The 12,044-nt window shown below is 44.2% G+C and overlaps 1 protein-coding gene across 1 annotated transcript in view; it reads right to left on the minus strand.

Annotated features, from left to right (window-relative positions):
- Positions 1-8,467: 8,467 nt before the first annotated feature.
- Positions 8,468-12,044, minus strand: part of LOC119776445 (integrin alpha-11-like) — an 87,096-nt gene continuing 83,519 nt past the window's right edge. Inside the window, exons 29-30 of the mRNA XM_038274838.1 lie at positions 9,635-9,748; positions 8,468-9,284 (exon numbers count right to left, since the gene is read on the minus strand). Coding sequence (XP_038130766.1) covers positions 9,204-9,284; positions 9,635-9,748 — 195 coding nt within the window. The 3' untranslated portion in view covers positions 8,468-9,203. The remainder of the gene's footprint in view (positions 9,285-9,634; positions 9,749-12,044) is intronic.

Here is a 12,044-nt window from a genome sequence, read left to right on the forward strand (position 1 = left end):
TACACAGCTGCTGTGATTTTACCTCTTGAGGGGTAAGAATATTGTCAGCCCTGGAGAAAATGTAATTGTTCAAATAAATGATGCAGATGCTCTGAAACCTGCGGCGATGTAATTCATTTAGGCCTGTGGAGGAAATGAAGGCTTCCTGCCCAGAGAATTCGTTCAGTCCACTAAAAGCTCTGAACCAGGTGAAAAACATTCAAGCTGGGTGTTATTGGAACAAATCTAACGGTGAAGCAACATTAGAAAGCAATAAAAACACAAATGATGGGTTTCCCTTTACTACACACATGCCAGTAGGAAAACAAGAGCTGAATTGGGATGAATTCTGGCATTAATCCAGGTCAGATTAAGATTGCAGCAAAGCACAGCTCCCTGGAAGCGACTCAAATCTTTCTGTTTTCAGCTAAATGATTCAGGAGGAATCAACATATTTATGCTTTACTTGAATTAAAACTTTATTTTTTTATTTTCTATTTTTTTATGAAAATAAAATGCTTGAATTTTAAAGTAGCTACATCATAAAAGTCCTGGTCTTCTCAGTTCAGAAGAACAAACCCATGTTCTGTTCCTCAGCCAAAGAACAGTTGGCTCTAATACTTGCTGTGCAAACTTTCATGTAGTTACATTTTATTTGTCAAATAATCTCTGCTATTGGCTTAAACTCCCCATGCTGCCATTAGAAGTTAAAACCTGATGTCCTGAATCAAATAGTTAAACTACATGTAAGTAGTGATGGTTAATGACTAGTGATGGTTAATGAGGCATCTTGAAGGCTGCATTGATCCTGTCTGACAGAATACTGCCACCTGCTGGACATTTAAAGACAGTACAGGCAGCTGATATGACAGACTAAACTGAATTGATTGGATGACCTAGAACAATGATATCATTGAAATTATTGGAGGTTATATTCTATTATTTTATATCTATGTTTAAATTGAAATTATCTTTGATGTTTTCAGATGCAGCCAATAAAAATGTAAACATGTATCATAATGGGAAAATTTAGAGGAAAATGTGAATGAGGATGCTCGTGGACTAGGATTTTAAATCATATTTATAAAACTATAAGTACAGTAAAAACAATAAATACAACTAAATTAAACAAATAAACGTAGAGTGGACAAAAGACGGATTATGTTTTTCAATGACCAAACTTTTCAGGTTGTAAATCAAAAACCTCCACAGATAGACATGGGAAACATGAAACTCTGCACCATGTCATCAAACTGGAACATTTCCAGCAAACTGACCCAATAAAAGGCTGATGGGCAGAAACAGGTGGGGAGGGAGAGAGGTTCCAAGTTTCAGATAACCAGTAAAACAAACTTTAAATAGATATTAAATAGCACTTAATAAAATGCACAATAAGTGAAAAAGATGAACTCAGCAGAAGTCATCTAGACGCTCCGTGGAGTTAGACCCCTCCACAGCCTGGATGCCATGGACTGAGGGGTTCTGTCCCTCCTGGGCCTCTGTTTGGTTGTTAGAACAAAAAAACGAACAAAGATGGAGAGAAGCAGCTAGTTCCACTGATGGGACGGAGTTTAAAAGTGCTGTTAAAACGAAAGAAAATGGAGGAAAGTTTTACTTGTAATTCAAATATTAGACCAGAATTTGGGATATTTGAAAAAGAAAAAAAAAAGCTAGACTGATTTAAAGTCATTTAAGGGAAAATATAACAGTGGCTTCAGCATAAAAAAGCCAAACTTATATTTTCCCATCCATTCACCTTTACCTGCCTAATCCATCAGGGTCTCAGTGCTTCTAGTTTCTGTCTTCAGCAGTCATTGGGCAAAAGGTGGGCTCCTCCTTGGACAGAACGCCAGTCCATCACAGGGTAACAAAGATTAACCTAGCAGTCAAACTATGCCACAGCCCCTGATATATTCTAATGGGTGAATTTCACTCCTATAGAAGTAGCAGTGAGAGAAGCTGGAAGAGTTTCTTTTTTCTAAAGCACTTTTCTTTAACAGATTTGTTTTTTGTTGATTTTCTGAGGATAATTACATAAAATAGTAAATGTCATGCCACTGTGTGGTTAAAGCTACACTCATACCACGTTCACACCAATTGTGCGACAAGCTTCTACTGCTTCATTTCTGCTGCTTTTCCACATTAAGGTCAGTCGTCCAGTAAAGTGTGTCCAGATGCGTCTGATGCTTCTGCTGCTCCTGTGTTCAATGCCAGAGAGCAGCTTTGCTATATCTGCTGTGATCAGTGGGTAGAAAGTAGTTTGAATCTATGTTGAAGTGAGAAAGTCCTCCTGAAAACATGGTCTGTGCAGTCAGTTCATCCAGATTACCATCCTGCCTTCAAAGATTATTTCTCTGTGGGAGCCGCTCAGACCCCCACACCGCTCAGACCCCCACATACCAGCGGTGCGCTGTCACTGGGAATCCCCAGCAGCAGGCTTACTCGCCTCTTCGCAGCTTGCAGCGGGGGCTGGTGTTGGGATTCTCAGGCTTGCCCACCAGAGGGCGCCGAGGATCCTCTTCTGCTTTTTGTTGTTTTCTCTTAGGGCTGGAGTTACTGTTGGGATCTGGAGATTACCTTCTGTCTCCAGCAGAGTGCGCTGTGGGTCTCCTAGGGCTGGAGTCTTCCAGCACACCTGTTATGCATCTACTCATCAGGAGACTTCCCCTTTATAAGCTCCTGCCAGACCTTTCTTCCACGTCGCAGTGTTGATCTTAGTTTGGTTAGCTACCTGAGCCTCTGTTACTGAAAGAATCTTTGTTAACCCCAGTGAGAGATCTGATTCTAACTCTCCTTTGTTTGTGCCTCACAGGTAACCTGTCGCTAGTCTGAAGCTCTAGGTGAGCTGCCTCACTGGAACCCTGTCTCTGGCCTGAAGCTCTGGGTGAGTTTAACCTGCCAATCAGCCCTGGTGAGCCAACCTGAAGATTCCTATGAGGAATTTACCTGAAGAATCCTATGTGGATATTCCCTGCTGTTCGCTGTAATGAGCTGGAAGCTCAGATCAAGGTCTGCCATGCTAAGCCTGAAGCTAGACGCTTAGCTTCTCATGAACTCTGCTAACCAACAGTCTCTGGTCCCAGTCAAGACTTCAGTGAACCAGCCCAAACCAGTTTCAGAACTTGTTTATTATCTTGTGTTCAGAACTTTGAATAAACCTTTGAACTTTTTCCCTGCCTCCTCCGTGTGTGTTCTGCATATGGGCTTGCTTCCTTTGACCCATCATGACATAACACTGCGGCCAAACACAAAGCCCAGCAGATCACCTCCGTCGGTGGTTTAAGGATCGGGACGCTCAGATCCATGGACATGCGCAAACCCTCCGTGAGTTACACCAGAATCAAATGCATCAAACATATGCCAGCTACTTGGTTAATGCTAGTAGTAATCTTCCTTTCTGGTCAGAACTCAGCCCGTCGTCTTCAGAATGCACCCCTTCACTTCCTGAGAAATTTTCCGGCAACCCAAGTAAGTTCAGGAAATTTATGTTCCAGTGTCAGTTATTTTTTTAATTTTACGAGTCGAGCTTTCTAGATGATAAGAGTAGAATAGATTTTGTCGTGTCTTTTCTGTCCGGAGAAGCCCTTGAATGGGCGGAGACCAGATTTCCGTTGAAAACCAGTTTAAACTGTTCTTATGAGAAATTCATCCTGGAGTTAGAAAGGACTTTTAATCTAGTCTCTAATAAGTCCATCGTTTCCAGCGAACTTTTTGTAATTAAACAGGGAGATAGATCCGTTGCAGAATTTTCTTTAGACGTCCGGGTTAAAGCAGCCGTTTCCGGGTGGAACGAGTCCGCACTCAAAACTGCTTATCTCCTAGCTCTGAATGAACCAGTCAGGAACGAGCTAACTTTTTACGATGAGCCAGCTAACTTGGAGGACCTCATAGAGTTTGCTATTGGTTTAGACATGGAACTGCAAACCAGATCCAGAGCCGTCCAGCATCAGACTCAGGATTCCAGCTCCCTTCCGCGCCAGGTTAGTCTCAGCTCTCATATACTTGACCTTCACTTAGCTCCATCCGTTAAAGGACTCAAAATAGGCCCACCAGTTACACATCAAACAGTTAGGGTTCTTCGCCAGCCTGATCAGACACCTGAACCCGTCACCGTTGTTTCTAAACCTGTTCCCATGCCTAATTATCTAGCCCTGAACCAGAAATCCGCTGTGGAACTCTAATTTTTCAACCTGTTAACTTGTTGCTTGAATCAGTCTTCATACCCGTTAGCTCAGTTCCAAAAACCCCTCGGCGTAATAAATGGCGTCGCCAAAAGTCAGCTCTGTGCCGTCTAGAGACCCCTGGGTCAGCTCTGTGCCGTCTAGAGACCCCTGAGTCTGCTCTGTGCCGTCCAGAGACCCCTGAGCATACACTTAAGAGGGCTTCAGAGTTCGGAGTTGGTGGAAATATGCCTCCAGGAGCCTCTCAGCAGGGGCCACAAAACGCCAAGAGCCCTCTACATGCGCTTCAAACCACTTCAGAGACTGAACATGTGGCTCCATGGGTGGTCTCCCCTGTTCCTGTGATGGAGCCACAGTCGGTGGTTTCCCCTGTTCCAGAGGTGGAGCCACAGTCGGTGGTCTCTCCTGTTCCTGAGGTGGAGCCACAGTCGGTGGTCTCTCCTGTTCCTGAGGTGGAGCCACAGTCGGTGGTCTCTCCAGTTCCTGAGGTGGAGCCACAGTCGGTGGCCTCCCCTGTTCCTGATGAAGAGCCACAGTCGGTGGTCTCCCCTGTTCCAGATGTGGAGCTGCAATCGGCGGGCTCCTCAGTTCCTGTCCAGGAGCTGCAGGTGGTGGCCTCTTATGAGCCTGTTCCTGAACCACAGTCGGTGTTCCCCTCTGTTCCTGACCCGGAGCCGCAATCGGCGGGCTCCCCTGTTCCTGATCCGGAGCCGCAATCGGCGGGCTCCCCTGTTCCAGTTCAGGAGTCGCAGTCGGCGGTCTCCTCAAAGCCTTTTCCAGAGCCGCAGTCGGCGGTCTCCTCAGAGCCTGCTCCAGAGCCGCAGTCGGCGGTCCCTACAGAGCCTGTTCCAGAGCCGCTGAAGAGGGGACGGGGTACCCCGTGGGGGTACCTACTGAAATTGGGGCGGCGTCCTCCTGAGAAGCTGCTTCGCCTCCGGCCCCGCGGCCGGCCCCCAGAGCGTCAGCTTCGCCTCCGGCCCCGCGGCAGACCCCCGGAGCGTCAGCTTCGCCTCCGCCCCCGCGGCAGACCCCCGGAGCGTCGGCTTCGCCTCCGGCCCCGCGGCAGACCCCCGGAGCGTCAGCTTCGCCGCCGACCCCGCGGCAGACCCCCAGAGCGTCAGCTTCGCCTCCGACCCCGCAGCCGGCCACCTAAGACTCTGCTCCGTTGCCGGACCCTCGGCCGGTCTCCAGAACCTCTGCCATGCCTCCGGCCCGGCGGTGGTCCCCCTAAGTCGCTGCTTCGTCTCCAGCCCTGCGGAAGGCCACCGGAGTGTCAGCCTCGCCTTCTGCTCCGTGGTCGGCCCCCTGAGCATCTGTCTCGTCTCCGGTCCAACTGCAGGCCACCTAAGTTTCTGCCTCACGGCAGGCCTGGCCTCATGGCAGGCCTCCAGAACATTTGCTACTCCTCCGGCCCCGCTGCCAGTCCCACGGCCGGCCACCTGAGACTTTGCCCAAGAAATCGTCTGGGATTTCTTTTGTTTTCATCCACTGTAAGTGGATCGTTTTTTGTTCTGGACTTTTGTTCTGGTTTTGTTTTTTGCCCTCCTGGCTTGTGTCCCCCTTCGCCCACCCTGGGTGGGTTGTTTTTTGGACTTTGTTTTTGTTGTTTTCTGGCCCTCCTTGCCCTAGTGCCCCCTTCGCCCACCCTGGGTGGGTTGTTTTTTGTTTATTTTTTGGACTTTTTCAGAGGGCGTCTGGAATCCGCCCTTGAGGGGGGGGCACTGTTGGGATCCTCAGGTTTGTCCACCAGAGGGCGCCGAGGATCCTCTTCTGCTTTTTGTTGTTTTCTCTTAGGGCTGGAGTTACTGTTGGGATCTGGAGATTACCTTCTGTCTCCAGCAGAGTGCGCCATGGGTCTCCTAGGGCTGGAGTCTTCCAGCACACCTGTTATGCATCTACTCATCAGGAGATCTCCCCTTTATAAGCTCCTGCCAGACCTTGCTTCCACGCCGCAGTCTTGATTTTAGTTTCGGTTAGCAACCTGAGCCTCTGTAACTGAAAGAATCTTTTTTATCTCCAGTGAGAGATCTGATTCTAACTCTCCTTTGTTTGTGCCTCACAGGTAACCTGTCGCTAGTCTGAAGCTCTAGGTGAGCTGCCTCACAGGAAACCTGTCTCCAGCCTGAAGCTCTGGGTGAGCTTAACCTGCCAATCAGCCCTGGTGAGCCAACCTGAAGATTCCTATGTGGAATCAGCCTGAAGAATCCTATGTGGATATTCCGTGTTGTTCTATGTAATGAGCTGGAAGCTCAGATCAAGGTCTGCCATGCTAAGCCTAAAGCTAGACGCTTAGCTTCTCATGAACTCTGCTAACCAACAGTCTCTGGTCCCAGTCAAGACTTCAGTGAACCAGCCCAAACCAGTTTCAGAACTTGTATATTATCTTGTGTTTCAGAACTTTGAATAAACCTTTGAACTTTTTCCCTGCCTCCTCCATGTGTGTTCTGCATATGGCTTGAACCCTAAACCCCATCATGACAACTGGAAGACGTGCTGCAGGACCTTTTGATGCTAATCAAACATAGACTTTACATGGAAACTGGCTGCTTCTGCTGCTCCAAAAGCATTCAGTGGGAACGTAGCATGAAGACTGTCATGGCATTAACCATGCTTCCATGCATGTGTAAGAATCTTTAATGGAAATCACAGACAGAAAGACAGATGTTTTAATAAACTTTATTTCAAAAACACTTATATCCAACCATAAGGCGTTTCAGTATACACATACATTCAAAAAAACAACATAAAATTACCTTTAAATTTATTTAGATATTTTGCCTCTGTGTTTGGTTTAAAAACAAAGCAGTAGATCAATTCTACTAAGAATCCTCCAATCAGGAGAGAAGTGCCTCAGTTTCTAAAAAGCAGCAATCACCATTAGAAGCCGTCCCAAAATTCTACAAGTCAAGCATTTTATTAGTTAAAAAATTCATGGAACCAGCTGAAGCTGACGCTTTATCAATCAGATCCTGTCTCTTTGAACCCCAGTCGGCCTCAGCAGATGGCTGCTCACACTGAGCCTGGTTCTGCTGGAGGTTTCTTCCTGTTCAAAGGGAGTGTTTCCTCTCCACTGTCGCTACAAGCATGCTTAGTGTGAGGGATTGCTGAAGAGTCAATGAGTTGTTGCAATTGTTTCTGTAAAGTGCCTTGAGATGACGTGCGTTATTTTTAGACATTTGCTTAGATTTCTATTAATTAAAGAGTGAAATAAAAATTGCAAACGACTACAGAGATGGAATTATAAAATGCTGAGAGGTAAAATCTTTCCAATCCCATATAAATAACATTACCAGGTCTGCCTACTTCCACTTAAGAAACATCAACCGCCTCCGTCCCTCCCTTACCCCACACACTACTGCCATACTTGTGCACAGCCTTGTCACCTCCCGACTAGATTACTGCAACTCCCTCCTCTTTGGACTTCCTCAGAAATCACTCCACAAACTACAACTGGTCCAGAACTCAGCTGCTCGAATCATAACAAGAACTCCCTCTATCCACCACATCACTCCGGTCCTCCGACAGCTCCACTGGCTCCCCATACAGTTCCGCATTCAATATAAAATTATCATGATGACTTTCAAGGCACTTCACCACCTTGCCCCCCCATATCTGTCAGACCTCCTGCATGTTCCCACCCCCTCCCGTGCTCTTAGATCCTCATCTGCCTTGCACCTGTCTGTCCCCTCCGCCCGTCTCACCACCATGGGGAGCAGAGCATTCAGCCGCTCTGCCCCCCGCCTCTGGAACTCTCTACCACCCCAACTTCGAAATACGGACTCAATTCTCCATTTTAAAATACAACTCAAAACCCATCTGTTCAAGATTGCTTATTCTCTTTAAAAATATCAATCTCACTGTCACAGCCTCTGTATTTTTTAAATGTTTTTAAATGTTTTTATAATTATAATTTTTATTTTTTCTGACACTTTTTATGTTTTGTACGGTGACCTTGAGTGTCCAGAAAGGCGCCTTTTTAAATAAAATGTATTATTATTATTATTAAAATGCTGGTGACGATTCTCAGTCATCCAGGTCAGAGTCATTCAAAAAAAGTTAAAATCAATCCACTGGACTTTGTTTCCAAGTTTGAAGACGTTTTTTTTCTTCCCATCCAGGAAAATTTTTCAATTCAAAATGTCAGAAATAGCGTTGAGTTCCAGGTTTTATCCAGTAGCCCCACAAAGCTTTGTTTTTGTTTAGAAAACATGCAAATTGAAACGGATGAACGGGTCCACCGCTTTGGAATGGGGGTCGCTTGGCTTCTTTGTTAGCCTGCAATGCCTCATACCTGTCTATGTCTCTGAAAGGGGGGTCGTTACAGGGAATTGTTGGCCTGGCTGAATAGGCGAGGTCTTCTGTTCTCCTGTACAGGGGTTGGGGCTGCGATGATAGCGGGAAGGAATCAACTCTATCGCTGCATTGTAGGTTTTGTTGAGTTGATTCCGTCCTGCTGACATTTTGAATTAAAAAAGCTTCCTGGATGGGGAGAGAAACGTCTTCAAACTGGGAAACAAAGTCCAGTGGATTGTTTTTTTTTAGCTGAGAGGTACTGACATCCATCTAATATTCAATCAAAAGTTGAATCAGATCAATCTGCATCCTGCTAACAGAAATGAATTTGTGATGTGCAGAGGATGGGGTCAAAATGACTCCTAGAAACAGCTCATCAGGAACAGACATTTACATTTGAAAACAGACTGCATGGGACATTCATTTGTATGACTGTATGTGCATCGCCATGGAAACCATGCTAACAAAGACACCCAAACATCGATTGATTTGGTGGTTATTTTGGTCGAGATGGACCATGATTTTGCCAGACAATAAAAAATAAGAATAGTGCATTTGCTGTTGCAATAAATACAGCTAATACCAAACGCAGCCGAAGGTCCTGCTACATAAATAGGTCTGCTATGTTCTTCAGCTGCAGCAGAATCTTAACTGCGTGGCTTTGAGTCAGAGCTGGATGGAACCTCTAGGATTGTCAGTCACCGGTTGACCTAATGTCTAAAATTTGATCAGGTGTAATGTCATCATGCCTTATAGCTGCTTCTCTGCCTTCCCATTGGTCACAGGCTGCTCCTCCTCTTCCTCACGTCTCTGTCTTTTGAAGAATCCAAGCTAAAAGAAATTGTGGTTAGATGTCAGTGTGTTTGCCCAAAACAGCAATGTACTTTTAACATAACATGATGGGGGAGTGGTGGCCTAGCGGTCAGAGCATAGAGCTTGGAATCCAGAGGTTCTGAGTTCGAGCCCCACTCCCACAGCCTGCCACTCTGGATCCCTGAGCAAGACGCTTAACCCCACACTGTTCCCCGGGTGCCACACAATGGCAGCCCACTAATGCCCAAGGGGATGGGTTAAATGCAGAGTGAATTTCATTGCTCTGTTCTGGTGACAGTGAAATGAGAATAAAATGCAAGGGGAAAAAAAAGACCTCATAACTTGTGTTTATAATATTTATCGTTTACCTTCCATAAGACCAAGACGACAAAGCAAAGCAGCAGCAGGCCTCCCAGTGAGCTTCCCAGGATAATCCAGATAGAGATGGAGCTGCGTCCTTCTTTCCTCAGGTCCAGGATGGTCTGTTTTAAAGCAACAGTCTAACATCACTTATCAGCTGAATGTAATCCCCCCTTATGCCGTTTAAGGCGAAAAAAACTGCTGAATACAGCACCTTCTAGAGTAACTGCTGGTGTTTTGTAATTAGATATTTATACAAATGTTTAACAAGGTTTGATTATATATATATATATATATATATATATATATATATATATATATATATATATATATATATATATATATATATATATATATATATATATATATATATGAGATGGGATCAAATGTTGATGATGTCACCAGAACTACTCCCCTCTGAACTCACACCCATCCAGTGGAGCTTCAAAAATATGAATAACTTCCTGTTGCTGGCAGCCGCAGCTGCTAATGGCCGTCACTACCTGATCCGCCCTGGAAGCGCAAACTGCTATCCATCCAGGTGTCCATAAATAATGTAATGATGGAACTAAAATCACTTATTTATATCCTTAACTCACTAAAGAATGCTAACAAACATCTATAAAAAAAGCTGTCTGATGATTTTTTCCATTTTCTTCGTTAAAGAGTTTCTCTGACATCATCATGGGACATACTCAGAGCAGTCCGGCTAAATCCGATTAAACCATGTTTATCTGCATTTTAGTTGTTTCTTTCTTAAGATTACCCACTATATAGCATAATGTTAAAACGAAAAAAAAAAAATCAAAAAGACTAGATTTATGTTTAAAAAGCCGAAAAAGTTAGCTCCCGGAAGTAGCGTAGGATTAGCCTGACGTAGTCCTACTCAATTCTAGTCAGAATCTGAGTCTGATACTGCTCCATAAAGCTGTGATTATGGGGCGTGTTTCGAACGAACCAGGAAAAAAATGCCTCTGCACTCAATTGGATAGACCTACAACCAATAAGAGCAACGGAGTGCGTGACGTATGTTAAGCGACACATAGTTGTTGTCAACAAAAATCAAAGCGTGCCGTTTCACGCCTAGAATAAGAAGATGAGACTTGATCGCGTTTCTCTGTTCCTCTTTTAAAATCAATTTGCTGTCGATATCTTCTAGAGCAGACCTAATAGCAGAATCTACTCACCTCAACTCTCCAGCGGCAGCCATTGTTGTTGTCACCCAAGCTCGCTTTTGGGACGTGGTTGATTACTGTACGTTACTGTTGATCATCTGTCCATCATCGTATAAAGCCCGCCCTATTGTGCGAGCATACTTGCGCTACTATTAAGCAATGCCAGACCGAACTTCCCGACCTCAAACGTTGTGGGCGGGACTAAGTTCGGAATGGCACCCAGGCTAGCGTAGGATCCAATTTCCTCTACAGAACGGGCAGAGAGTGATAGAACGGAAGGCATTTTAAGGCATTTTTTTTCTCAGGAAATACATTATTAACCTTTAACACATATTTTAGTATGTTCACTATTTTTGGGGAGAGAAAAATATGATTTAGGAATTTTTAACAAAATAAAATTGAGGGCGACCCGGATGTATATCTGGATGCGCAGATGAGCTGATGGCGCACTGAGCAAATAATAGAATTGGCCCTAGCACTGATCCCTGTGGTACTCCACAGGAAACCCTGGACATATTTGCCAATAAAGGTTTTGTATATATGGTTTAAAATTTCTTCATCTGTAATTACATGATTCTACCAAATGTAATACAATACACGTATTTACACTGAGAAATATGTAATTCTAACTTTGCTTTGTTGGACTGTCTATAAACTGGAAAAATGGCAGAGAAAGGTGAGTCTTCCAAACTCTGTAGCATCTACGATAAACTGTAAGAGGATGTTAGATTTCTATGTGCTTCACAGCTGTCCTAAATTTGTTTTATAAAGACAGAGAAACCAAACCAAACAAAGCTACTGTGTTAGAGGAAATTCCGTTCTGAAAAAGCCTGGTCCCACAGTAATGGTTATGAGCCAGTTCCTCGGAAAAAATATATGATAGTACTGTAGTATTTTAGTATATTAAAAACAATATTGTATATTTTTTCCACAAAGAAATGAAACTTTGATAGAGCAAATTTTTTTCCTGACCAGCTGCATGTAAATTGCTGGTTTAGCTGGAAAGTTATTGCTTTTATTTATTTGATAAGATCTGTAAGTACATTAAGCAAACTTTTAAACAATTGCTGTCTGTCCATATATTATATTGTGGATATTAAGATAGAAACAAATGATTCGGAATGTATGGTGAGAAATAAAAGGGAAAAAATGAAAAAAATAAAAGGCTGCTACACTTTGGTTCCCTTGATCATAAAATTCTTTAATTATTGTTCAGTCGTTTTCTGTAACATTTCTAAGTCTT

This window comes from Cyprinodon tularosa, unplaced genomic scaffold, assembly GCF_016077235.1.
Source record: "Cyprinodon tularosa strain WSP-4 unplaced genomic scaffold, ASM1607723v1 ctg933, whole genome shotgun sequence".
Lineage (NCBI taxonomy): Eukaryota > Metazoa > Chordata > Actinopteri > Cyprinodontiformes > Cyprinodontidae > Cyprinodon > Cyprinodon tularosa.